The sequence below is a fragment of the Ascidiella aspersa genome, chromosome 7 (genome assembly GCF_963924565.1).
Source record: "Ascidiella aspersa chromosome 7, kaAscAspe10.2, whole genome shotgun sequence".
Lineage (NCBI taxonomy): Eukaryota > Metazoa > Chordata > Ascidiacea > Phlebobranchia > Ascidiidae > Ascidiella > Ascidiella aspersa.
Window position 1 is genome coordinate 28,355,102 of NC_139453.1, and position 13,249 is coordinate 28,368,350.

Below are 13,249 nucleotides of genomic sequence, written 5' to 3' on the forward strand. Positions count from 1 at the left end.
GTGACATTTTTACGACGAGTATGTACACTCAATAAAAGTACGCTTAACCCTTTACAAATAGCTTAATTTACTGGATACGGAAACTTTTGCTTCAGCGGTGGGTTAAATACTAACGTTAAAGAGAATATAAACCCAGGAACAAGAGGTTAAAATCACTACGTTGAAATTTTAGGGCTTTTTATAGCTAGCGTTATATAAGAGGGGTTAGTTACTCATTAATTTAAGACCTATTTCCTAAAGAAAACATTTACGCAGAAGACGTGCAGGTCTGCTATATATAAAAATGTGCACCATGTCACAGCGCCCCTCTCCAACTATATTTTTGGTCAAAAATACAATTTGTTTACGGGCTTCGCACATACTTCTATCAATTTTTACAATGATTTCAAATTTCACCTGGTCGATCGTGTCGAATATGTGTTACGTCATTACACACAAGCGGAACAATAAAATGACCCAATTGTTGTCTGGACAAGCCTAATAAAGCGCTATTTGACGTAACAAACTAATCTCCATCGCTGGCTTGGAATGCATTTAACGTTCAAAATATTTAATAAGTGTTCTTGTGACTTTTTTACTGAACCAGTCGATCGCGACTCTCTAAAAAAGATTTCAATCGATCGCAATCAAACATAAGTTGGCTACACCTGAACTATTGCATCAAATTGCTATTTTCAGCTAGTCAAACCACTCTTCACAACACGCCTTACGCTAGCATCTGGCATTATTAATTTACTGCAAAAATTATTAATTTACTGCAATGTGTTCATAGCGGTAAATTATTTGCTAACCGCAAAGTATACTCGGAAATTTCCTAGATGTTGGCCTACAAGAAGCACACAGCAGCCCTATACTACAAAAATCTTAGGCTATGGGGCTAACTAAACAGTTGTGGCTTAATCATTGTTGGTTTTGCTTTCAAGCTTGTTTGCGGTCAATAAGTTGACCTATGCTGACCAGTTGACTGTGCGAGAGAGCAATTCATTGCAACATTAGCTATGCCAGATGTTCTTAAACTGTTAATGTCGTTTAAATTGTCCTTATAGGCGTCGCACAACCATTCCGTGTCCTATCTAAACTAAATTGCGAGAAAAATAAATAGCTTGGATGTGCAGTGATGTCATTAGTCAAAAATCTTAAGTCAAGTCAAGTCATTTTACCGAAACCACTAAAGTCAAGTCAATTAATTTGAAAACAGTGACTTAAGTTAACTAAAGTCAATGTATTTGACTTAAGTCATTTACATCATTGTGGACATGTCATAATAAATAATTATCCCTTCACTTACGCATTTAAATCTTTGCTCACGCTTTTCATTATAATTTAAATTCTAGTATGTTTTGTTCAGGTAAAAACATAAAAATTTTGTGTGAATATAAGGTTTGATGGACGACAATTATGACTAAACTGCAACACAGTATTGCTAAAATCCGTAAACTAACTGATTTTGCTTCGCATCATTTTGTTAATTTTTGGTCCTGTTTATTCCTACACATTCTTCGACTAAAATCAAAATGCAAGAAAAAGTAGTATTTTTACCTTTTTTTCACCAAAAAGTCGAACGGAAGTCTAACTGTAACTTTATGATCCGATTTTGGACCAGGTTTACCCGAACCGAAATTGAGCCAAATATTTTGAAAGAATCTGAACCTTAACCGAACCCTGGCCACGACTAAATTATTATATTTGACTAGTTTATAGAGGTTGGTTGATTATGAGAATCATTAAAGTCGTTGCCCGATGAATCTTCCCTACTTCTTCAATGGGGATATCTGAGTCTGATTACAGGTCCACACAGTTTTTGTTGGCTGGTGTTGAGCAAGCCAGCATGCAAGCCAGCAAACCACAACCGTTCTGTTTATTGACTGGCGACCAACTGAATAGAATGTTTACAGTACGCGAGTAAAATGGGTGGGCTTATGGATGTGATTAATATATCTCACGGCCGGAAGTTTTTTGCTAAGCGGTGTTTTTGCAATTTCTATCAGCGCCAAAAAGCGAGCAACAGCAACATATTTGAAAATACGCAATACAATAAATTCCATAATATGTAATTATATATACATTAATTATGGCTTAAGATGCTGCAAGTTCAAGTTTCGCGCGCTTTGCCGGTGGGTATTGGACAGAGTCGTTTTCAGTATAGTATATTAAAACAGGTTTAATATAAAAATGTGCACCATGTCACAGCGCCCCTCTCCAACTATATTTTTGGTCAAAAATACAATTTGTTTTCGGGCTTCGCACATACTTCTATCAATTTTTACAATGATTTCAAATTTCACCTGGTCGATCGTGTCGAATATGTGTTACGTCATTACACACAAGCGGAACAATAAAATGACCCAATTGTTGTCTGGACAAGCCTAATAAAGCGCTATTTGACGTAACAAACTAATCTCCATCGCTGGCTTGGAATGCATTTAACGTTCAAAATATTTAATAAGTGTTCTTGTGACTTTTTTACTGAACCAGTCGATCGCGACTCTCTAAAAAAGATTTCAATCGATCGCAATCAAACATAAGTTGGCTACACCTGAACTATTGCATCAAATTGCTATTTTCAGCTAGTCAAACCACTCTTCACAACACGCCTTACGCTAGCATCTGGCATTATTAATTTACTGCAAAAATTATTAATTTACTGCAATGTGTTCATAGCGGTAAATTATTTGCTAACCGCAAAGGATACTCGGAAATTTCCTAGATGTTGACATACAAGAAGCACACAGCAGCCCTATACTACAAAAATCTTAGGCTATGGGGCTAACTAAACAGTTGTGGCTTAATCATTGTTGGTTTTGCTTTCAAGCTTGTTTGCGGTCAATAAGTTGACCTATGCTGACCAGTTGACTGTGCGAGAGAGCAATTCATTGCAACATTAGCTATGCCAGATGTTCTTAAACTGTTAATGTCGTTTAAATTGTCCTTATAGGCGTCGCACAACCATTCCGTGTCGTATCTAATCTAAATTGCGGCAAAAATAAATAGCTTGGATGTGCAGTGATGTCATTAGTCAAAAATCCTAAGTCAAGTCAAGTCAAGTCATTTTACCGAAACCACTTAAGTCAAGCCAATTAATTTGAAAACAGTGACTTAAGTTAACTAAAGTCAATGTATTTGACTTAAGTCATTTACATCATTGTGGATATGTCATAATAATTATCCCTTAACATACGCATTTAAATTAACGTAAAACACCTCCGCCACCTTTGCTCACGTTTTTCGTTATAATTCAAGTTCTGGAACGTTTTGTTCAGGTAAGCAGTTTGTGTTATTTACAAGAAACGCACAAAAACAAAACGATTTTTGTGTGAATATAAGGTTTGATGGACGACAATTATGACTAAACTGCAACACAGTATTGCTAAAATCCGTCAACTAACTGATTTTGCTTTCCATCATTTTGTTAATTTTTGGTCCTGTTTATTCCTACACATTGCTTGACTAAAATAATCCTAAAAATGCAAGAAAAAATAGTATTTTTACCTTTTTTTCACCAAAAAGTCGAACCAAAGTCTAACTATAACTTTATGATCCGGTTTTGGACCAGGTTTACCCGAACCGAAATTGAGCCAAATATTTTGAAAGAATCTGAACCTTAACCGAACCCTGGCCACGACTAAATTATTATATTTGACTAGTTTATAGAGGTTGGTTGATTGTGAGAATCATTAAAGTCTTTGCCCGATGAATCTTCCCTACTTCTTCAATGGGGATATCTGAGTCTGATTACAAGTCCACACAGTTTTTGTTGGCTGGTGTTGAGCAAGCCAGCATGCAAGCCAGCAAACCACAACCGTTCTGTTTATTGACTGGCGACCAACTGAATAGAATGTTTACAGTACGCGAGTAAAATGTGTGGGCTTATGGATGTGATTAATATATCTCACGGCCGGAAGTTTTTTGCTAAGCGGTGTTTTTGCAATTTCTATCAGCGCCAAAAAGCGAGCAACAGCAACATATTTGAAAGTACGCAATACGATAAATTCCATAATATGTAATTATATATACGTTAATTATGGCTTAAGATGCTGCAAGTTCAAGTTTCGCGCGCTTTGCCGGTGGGTATTGGACAGAGTCGCTTTCAGTATGGTATATTAAAACAGTTTTAATTTACTATACTTTCAGGCACAACGCGACAAGTCATCATTCAGACGTGTTTCGTCGCGCCGAGTCGGAAATAAAAACAATTGATTATTTGTCGGTGCACCAAATCACAACCAACCTGCAAAACGCTTTCAAGTGTGGGGCGCAGCCACAATGAAAGAATATTTATTGCACATGAACAAACGACAAACAGTACTTACAGGTAATTACGATATACGTACGATACTTAACCTCCGTGTAACATACGCGATCTGGACTCCACAATTGAACAGTAGGGACTGCTGATTTTTTATATAAAATGCGATCCCTTTATACTTTATACCAGATGGCGTTAATTATATTTCATAACATTACGAGGAAATTCGGACATTCGACGGAACACGATCAGGCAATATGCTGTCAATTTGATTAATTCACACAGGCTGGTGTGACGACGTCACAATCTAACAGACTGTTTCAATTGAATGACCGGGGTTTCAATCCGGTAACAATATGGCGCGCAGTCCGCTACACAAGCATAAAAGAACATTTCATTACGCATTGTTTTTCACATTGTTATAGCGAGGTGACATTCTCAGGTACCTTTTTGTGTAGTATTTTGTTTTTGCAGTACAAAGAGTTTTTGCAGTAGCCTAGAACTCTTTGTGCAGTATTTGCACAATATTCATATTACTTGCACGGTTCAGTGCACATTTCAAGTATGCATCGGTGCATCAGCTTAAGGTGAAATCTCATTTTTAAAACATTCATACTTAAGTTTGTAGCACAGCTTGAGTGAATGTAGGGTCTCAATCCTGTGATGTGCTTAAAAGCTTTTTGCACATCTAAGAATAGTACTTTTTCAGCAGTGCAAATTTTAGAAATAACGTTTATATACAGCCACAGAAATGTTGGCGCTCTTTCACTATTGTACGTAAAAATTAATAAAAAAAAAACTTTCTTCAAATGCCGCATAACACAACGCATATTGTTTGGGTTAGGGTGCGGGTTAGCGTTTGGTTGAGGGTGGGTCAAGTTATCATTAATAATAAACATAATATTACTTGACCCACCCTCACCCGAACGCTAACCCAAACGCTAACCCAAACAATATGCGTTGTGGTATGCGGTATTATTTTGTTTTGTTTTTTGCATAACTTTTCACGTACATTAAGTGAAAGAGCGCCGAAATGTTATTGCAGCCCCTCAATTTTAAGCTGATCAGTCGTCTTTCCCGCACAATATCAACGTTTCCAATCTAGTTCCTGCTGCTCTGCCAACATTTGATAACGTTTGTTGATCCTGTTTGATTGGTTTATCCTGTATTAAACTGCATTCTGTTTTTTTTGAAACACGGCAGGCTTTTTCAAAGGTATTTTCTATATTTACGAAAAAACAGCCACTATCAGAGTAACAGAAAATTAAGACAAATTGTAAAATGAGTCTAAGTTTGTATTTTTTTTTTCAGGATGCCAAGTAGGGCTGAATTCTTTAAAAAATAGAAAAAAATGAATGTGGACGCATATTTAGAACGAATTAAATACACTGGCTCCCGAGAGCCAACACTTGCAACTCTGGGAGCCCTTTCCCTGGCCCACAAAATACACGTCCCCTATACCTCTTTGGATTTCTTTGGTGGCCCTCATACAGATCTTGATTTGGAGCTGTTCTATAAGAAAGTAGTCACACAGAAGGGTGGTGGAATTTGCTACGAGCTGAATTGCTTGTTTATGTGGCTACTGAAGAAACTGGGATTTGAGGTTCATTGCGGCCAGGCTGCCTTTTGGATTCACGATCATTTCACCATACCCTTCTACCACATGTTGCTCTTTGTAAGTTTTTGCCTCTTAAAATTGATACTGACAAATGCTAATGGGTGACTTTATTTTGTATGCATTTTTGGCTGAAAGCGAATCATTTCAAACTGTATTTTGTAATTTTGTTGTTAAACTAATGATACAACATAAAACATTTTACTCCATGTTCACTATTTTTAAAGAAAAGCAGGATTGATATGCAAAACATAGTTCTGTTCTTTTTGATAAATAATTGGTGCATTTTTTTGTTGAAACAGGCTAAATATTCACCTTTTAAATCAGAGGTTATTTTTACAACTTTTTTAGCTTGCACAGTAAAACTATTACAACAATATAGATCTTCTCGTCATGAAACCTCTAAAAACATTTAAAGTTCATATAAAAGCTTTACAAAAATAACAAACCTGGTAAACAGAGTCTTATGCAGAACATTTGAAAAATTATTTCACCTTGTAAATTTGAATGTTTAATTTAAAATGTCAGACTAGCAAGAATATTGCCTGTAATTTATTAAGACGAAAATTGATGGGGACTTCTACATTGTGGATCCTGGCTGGTTGATTGTCGGCCCCATGAAATGCGAACATATGCTGCCTCATGTGGAGACACATGGCATGTTCAGGATAAGAAACGTTCCAGATATGGACGACTCCTGGTTTTTCTTGGAACGCCACAAAAAGACTGTTTTGGATGCAGACGGTATATAAATATATATATTAAACTATTGCTTTGAACAGTTATGTAATGGAGAGCAATCTATTTGTGACAGTTTAGACCAGTGGTTCACAACTAGGGATGTTTAAAGGAGAATATTGAATCCCTGAAGGAGAAATAAACCTGGTAGTGCAGTGTCAGTGTTTTTTCTGTCGACCAATTACCGCGTCTCGCGATAACGTTCTTCTGATAATTAAGTGTTAATCAAGCCTTATTGGGCGAGCGACCAACGTGTAATGCCAGGTGCGGAATTCGCAATTTCCCTAAATGCGTTAAGCTGCAAAAGTAACATTACGTTGTAAAGCGTGCTGGCCGTCCACATAATGGTTACTTATGGTCAACTTTAGGCCAATATTCAGAGGTTATGCAGTTATGCGCAGTGTAATTGTCCAGAATTCGTTAAGTCAATAGTAAGTTTGTATTCAAAACAGGTTCCTCTGGCAATATATATTATCACTAGGGATGTTCAAAGTAGAATCCCAAGGTATTCTAGAATAATAGGTTTCGAATCTAGAATAACGAATCCAGAATAGCGAATCCTAGTATATTTTTATTAAATTATTTAACCTCGATTTTGTTTGGGGAAGGGATTAATCTTAATCTACCCTACAGGGCCCACAATCACAGCAATAAATCGCCCAAACAATTTTCTAACATGTGTTATAATTAAAAAACTCTCTCATATGTTTAACATTCTTAACAACTGTCATCTGAAGCCGTTCTGTAAACTGTAATATGTCAACTGTCCAGGTTGTGTCCAAAACTTATATTTTTGCTAATAGTGAGAAAATGCAACACTGCACACAGAAGTCTTAAGCAATTCGGTCCTGATTTTGAAAGCATTGTTAAGTCTTATTGCTTCTTTTTTGACTAACATGATCTGTTATGCAGTCAAATGATGTACTGCAAAGAATACAAAGTTATTATTGACATAACGAATTCTTGACAATTACGTTGTGCATAACTGCATAACTTCCCTGAATATTGGCCTAAGGTTGACCTGAAGTAACCCCATAGCGCATTTTGTGGACGGCCAGCACGTTTTGCAACGCTATGTTACTTTTGCAACTTAACGCATTTAGGGAAATTGCGAACTCCACACCTGACATTACACGTTAGCCGCTCGCCCAATAACGCTTGATTGACACTTAATTATTAGACGAACGTTATCGCGAGAGGCGGTAATTGGTCGCCCGAAAAAACGCTGACACTGCACTACGAGGTTACATTTAAAGCAAGCACTATAAATTGGTCGCCGCGGCGACATGCCAACTTACCACACGCGTTTGTGCAATTAGGCGCAACAATCCGCGGTAAAACATTAAATTATATCGGTTCCAATTACCCGAAATAAATGGCAGAATTGGATTCGAATCCCATCTGGATTCGAATCCAAGGATTCGATATTCTACTTTGAGCATCCCTAATTATCACATTGTGATTTTACTTTGTGTCTTGTTGGCTTTGTGTGTCAGTCCCTGACGAAGGCTTGCCGGATAGTAAGCCGAAACGTTGGTAGAAAATAATATATATTGCCAGAGGAACCTGTTTTAAATATACTATGCCTGGTAGCAACAGCATATTTAAATTTGTATTCTTTGCAGTACATTATTTGACTGCATAACATATCACGTTAGTAAAAAAATAAGCCATAAGACCCAGCAATGCTTGAAAAAACAGGACTGAATTGCTTAAGACTTCTGTGTGCAGTGTTGCATTGTACTCACTATTGGCAAATATATAAGTTTTGGCAACAACCTGGACAGTTGACATATTACAGTTTACACAACTGCTTCAAATGACAGTTGTTAAAAATGTTAAACATATGGGAGATTTTTTTTTATTAATGTACACATGTTAGAAAATTGTTTGGGCGATTTATTGCTGTGATTCTGGGCCCTGTAGGGTAGATTAAGATTAATCTCTTCCCCAATCAAAATCAAGGTTAAATAATTTAATAAAAATATACTAAGATTCGCTATTCTGGATTCGTTATTCTAGGTTCAAAACTTATTATTCTAGAACACCTTGGGATTCTATTTTGAACATCCCCATTCTTGTTTGACTTGCGTCTCCCTACAGAAATTATAAATAGTTTGTGGCACCCACCCTTGCTTGCAGGGGCGTATCCAGAAATTTGAAAAGGGGGGGTCCCAAATTTTCAACTTGGGGAATTCCCCGTTTTTTCCGTCTGACGTTAATGACGTCATAAAATAGAGATTCTGATGACGTCATAAATAATACCGCTTAGTGCAATCGTTAACTTCTTGAGTAAATCGAAAACAAGACCATGAAATATATGTGATTGATTTTGGTAGATCCATGTACGGGACCACCCTAAATTACAAGCATGTCTTTGGCCACCTGCAGTACTAAACGAAGATCGTTTTCCCGGGTGTTATTCGACTAGCATAACATAAAAACGCTAATTCCTGGATACGCCACTGCTTGCTTGTATTTTTGTTGATTGGTTTCTGTAAAGTTACATTAAACGAGATTGAAATAGCACATTAACTGTGCAACAAGGTTGAAAAAACTTTTTAATTATTGGCACCTTCCAGGGTTGTTTAAGGTTTGGTTTGGGTGACCGCTAAGTAGTTTTAAGAGACCGCAAGTGTTTCATTTAAATATCTCGTTTAGATCTAGTTTAAGGCTAGTCATTAACAAATAACAGCAAAACAACCTTTCAGTTTGCTTTATGTTTCCTGTGGATTACCATTTGTAAAAATTGACTACCAAAGTACTTTCTAATTTCCTGCAAATTAAAAAATTATTATTAATCTCAAAGAAACGTTTAAACTGGTATCAGATTCCCAACAGCTTAAATAGCTGTTGAAAGGAAATAATACCAACCTACAACTTCCTAAATCCCTATAGTATGATAAATCAAAAACAGCTCCTCCGGTAATTGTAATTGTTTACCAACCTATGCAAGCCTCCTTTCCTTTGTCAGGGTAAATGACACTGAAAGCTTGTACAATAAATGGAAAGCAAAAAAAGGAAAAAAAGCAGAAATAAACGCGAGCAACGAAACGATAAGAAAATAATTAGCGATTGCCTCTAGTCCTTCAGCATGTGCTTGCAGCATGCTGAGAGCAGGCACTTTTAGTAGGCACTTTTAAAGTAATTAATCTAAGAGCAACATGATTGATTAGGTTAGAATTACCAGGTTTTATTTGGGTTAACACATCATAAATGCTAACCTAGTCACATTGATTTATTTGTCTAAAGTTGGGTTATAATTTTCCATAGATATTTCTAATTATCGCAGGAATTTTTGTATGAGTTAAATTGCACTTTCAAACCCAAGCAGAATATGTCAAACATGATCTATTGGATAGGAAAGAAATTGCATAACAATTTAACTAGAGAACAGCCGATATCACTGTTTTAGACCAATACTGTTAACCAAATTTTTAGAGCTTATGATACAGTATTAATCACTTTAAATTAAAAAACTATAATTTATAATTTATTTCCAGTTTGTCTTACAATTTAACATAACAACTCTTGTTATGCATATCAACTAAATTGCATGATGCTGTACGTATAGTAAACCAAAAACACAGTTAAATTAATCAGCCATAAAAATGAAATCAAAGAACGAATTTGCAGGTTCCAAAATTAGGAATTTTTTTATATTTAATAAAGCGCTGTACAATAATTTGTAGTCGGATATCGGCCCAAATTTACAGATTCTTATATATCGGTAAAAGTGAAATATCGGCTGATATCATCAGTAAAAAAATTAAAAGAAAGTTATAGAAAATAATTAAACAAATAAAACAAAATTTGTTGGACTTTGTAAAGTGCCACTACATAACACTTATTCTTAAAGGCAATGTCATAAAGCAAGGGCCAGGCCTTAAAGATACAAAAGGCGGGTATTGTGACGAGGAGTGCGCCAAAGTCGAGTCAGATCACTGGGTTTTTCTCTTCAAATTCTCCATCGATCCTGTAAAGCTGGAAGACTTCACAGAGTGCTGCGAGATCATACAAAGCGATCCGACCGACTTATTTCAAGTAAGCATCCTAATGCATCGATTTGAAAAAGACACACTGTCCGTCACCAGGTCCCAGGATTACGCAATTAAGAAAAGCCTCGACCCCAACACCGATCAAATCCTGAAGCAGGAAGCGTTCCGCGACGACCAGCACCTTCGCAATATCGCTCGCGATGTTTACAAGTACGAGATGCGATACATGCCAAACTTCTTCGGTCGTCATCAAAAGCAATCCAGTGAGTAGCTGCCCTCTTGGTTAATGCATAATTTTAAAGCAGGGGGGATGGGAAACTACTTGATATAGGATGCACAAATATTGAACAACATTAGTACAGCAAGCTGCCTAAATCTGAAGCTTTTTAGGCCACTACTCAGCAAGTATTGAATTTGTGGCAATTTTATTTTAAAGAAATTTTCTATAACAATGTACAATTTTTTTATATACCTGGAATATAGTCGAAATTTTAATTAATTGAAAAGAAAAATACACTTTAAAATGTACTTTAACCAAAAATTGTTGCCTTACTAAAAAAACCTTAAGTTTTAGGAACCACTTGTATGATTAAATAACCTTTTACTAATCTACCTATATATATATATATAAATGGTGCTTCAATATAGGCTGTTAAATTTAATTACCAAGCGCTAAATTTTAAGCAGTTAATTATTGTTATCTTAACCTGTACCAATCACAAGAAAATATTGGATAAATAAAGCAAATATCCTTATGAAACTTTCGACCGACTATATATATAAGCAAAATTAGCATCATCTTATATTATATGTATGCAGTAAATCAGTAGTGATTCATATTAAATCTTGCAAGTTTCAAAAAACAATTTCTTAATGTAACCCAAATTTCTAGATCAACACCATTTGTGCCTGTACGTATGCCTTTGTATGGGTATCATTATGCAGCAAATTACTTAAAATAAAAATATTTCTGCACTTAGCATAACAACTGTATTTGTAAGTTAAACTAATAACCGTTTTACATTATATCTTTATTAGCACATACCTTAAAACCAAGCACTTCAAATACAATCATATAGGTTTGTTTTTTAACTACCTAAAACTCGTTTATCTTCCAGAAAATATGCCAGGAAACATATTTTCTTTTTTTGTCAAAACGAAATAAAATTATGTTTTTTCTTTTCCTGCGTTTCAATGCAGATTTAATCATGTTTACCAAGTAAATTTTACTAACTCGAAATATTTGTTAAATCTATTGAAGGCCTTACAAAACCCACCTAAACTTTCAGGCCAGAGACCATTTTTGATCATTTCAAAGTGATCTTAATAAAATGGTGAATTTAATGGACTTTGATGAATTATAAGCAAGCAAATGGGATACAACTGAAACAAATAGACCCAACAAAAATTTACCTTTTTTTTCACAACCCCCAAACCACAAAAAAGTTGAGTGTATCACTTTTTAAAAACTGAAGTACCTTGAGTATAACAAGTTCCACCTCAAGGTATCTGTAGGACTTTTATGTACTTGGTTCTTTAAATTAACCTATTTCACTATTGTTTTTTCCATGACTCCTCAAAATCTCTGGTAATTCAAGTATAAAAATCCACTTTAAAATTTGAATTTTGTTTTCCAAAGTGTTTAAATTTCTACCTTATTGCTCAATTTTTACAAATATTTGTGTATTTTCGTAAATCATGTTTCAATTAAATCTATTTACGTGTTGGGTACTTTAAAAAAAACGTGCTTGCATCATTATCAGTTAATGTCTCGTTTTCACATTCTTAGTACTTTGCAGATCCATGCACAATGTACCTCAATCGTATTAGATTCCTTTATTATTGCACAACCCAATCAAGTCAATATTGCTAACCTAAAGTCATCAATACTTTAAACTTCAAATAACTTTGATCGTCCCATTATGGTTTTTATGCTTCGACTAATTTCTTGTATTGAATTGATTGGCGCTTTGATATTAACTTGTTATCTCTTTATCTTCTAAGTCACCACTTATATAATTTATAGTTTATAGATATTCTTCCGGTAAAGGCCTGTAATAAAGCAAATATCTCAAATTCCGATTTGTTGTCCGCTGGAATTAAAAAGTAAGAAAATTAAGTTGTTTTCAAGAAGAAAAATTACGGTTTTGGCAAAGCTTGGTATTACGCAAAATGTAATGCAATAACTTTCATATTTGTGCAAATTTCGTAAAAATGTCCTTTGCTATAATTTAATTGTCATAATACAGGTGACTTTAAAATGTTCCTAAAGCGCTTAATTCGTCCCATTATGTTGTTTATGCTTTGGCCAATGTCTTGTATTAAATTGGTTGGCGCTTTTGATACTAACTTGTTACTTACTCGTTTGTGGCTTATAATAAAGCAAATATATTTTATCAAATTACGATTTTGTATCTGTTTGAAGAAAAAAGAAAAAAAAAAGTTTAAGCCAAAGTTTAGTATACTAGAATACTGGTTCTCGACCTTTTTCGTCGCGTTTAAAAATTGTCAAGCCTAACTTACAAACTTGTGCTAATATCAAAACTTTCTCTTGCTATAATTTCTAGTAAAACACAGGACCTGCAAAACAGTGTTGCTCAACCTATGAATCGCCACCCAAATTTGCTCTTAAATTGGTTCGGTCTCTGACAG

The 13,249-nt window shown here is 35.2% G+C and overlaps 1 protein-coding gene across 1 annotated transcript; it reads left to right on the forward strand.

Annotated features, from left to right (window-relative positions):
• The first annotated feature begins 5,561 nt into the window (after positions 1–5,561).
• On the forward strand, positions 5,562–10,877 carry LOC146138795 (arylamine N-acetyltransferase, liver isozyme-like). The gene is made up of 3 exons (XM_083393989.1): positions 5,562–5,921; positions 6,422–6,605; positions 10,459–10,877. The coding sequence occupies exons 1-3, from the start codon at positions 5,598–5,600 to the stop codon at positions 10,866–10,868; spliced, it is 918 nt and encodes a 305-aa protein (XP_083250115.1). The 5' UTR covers positions 5,562–5,597; the 3' UTR covers positions 10,869–10,877.
• Positions 10,878–13,249: the final 2,372 nt, after the last annotated feature.

Bases quoted from the DNA above. Each gene is read 5' to 3' on its own strand.
- LOC146138795 (XM_083393989.1), top strand. From the start codon at position 5,598: ATGAATGTGGACGCATATTTAGAACGAATTAAATACACTGGCTCCCGA. The intron at 5,922-6,421 runs GTAAGTTTTTGC...TAATTTATTAAG, and splicing joins TCTACCACATGTTGCTCTTT to ACGAAAATTGATGGGGACTT. The intron at 6,606-10,458 runs GTATATAAATAT...TTATTCTTAAAG, and splicing joins GACTGTTTTGGATGCAGACG to GCAATGTCATAAAGCAAGGG.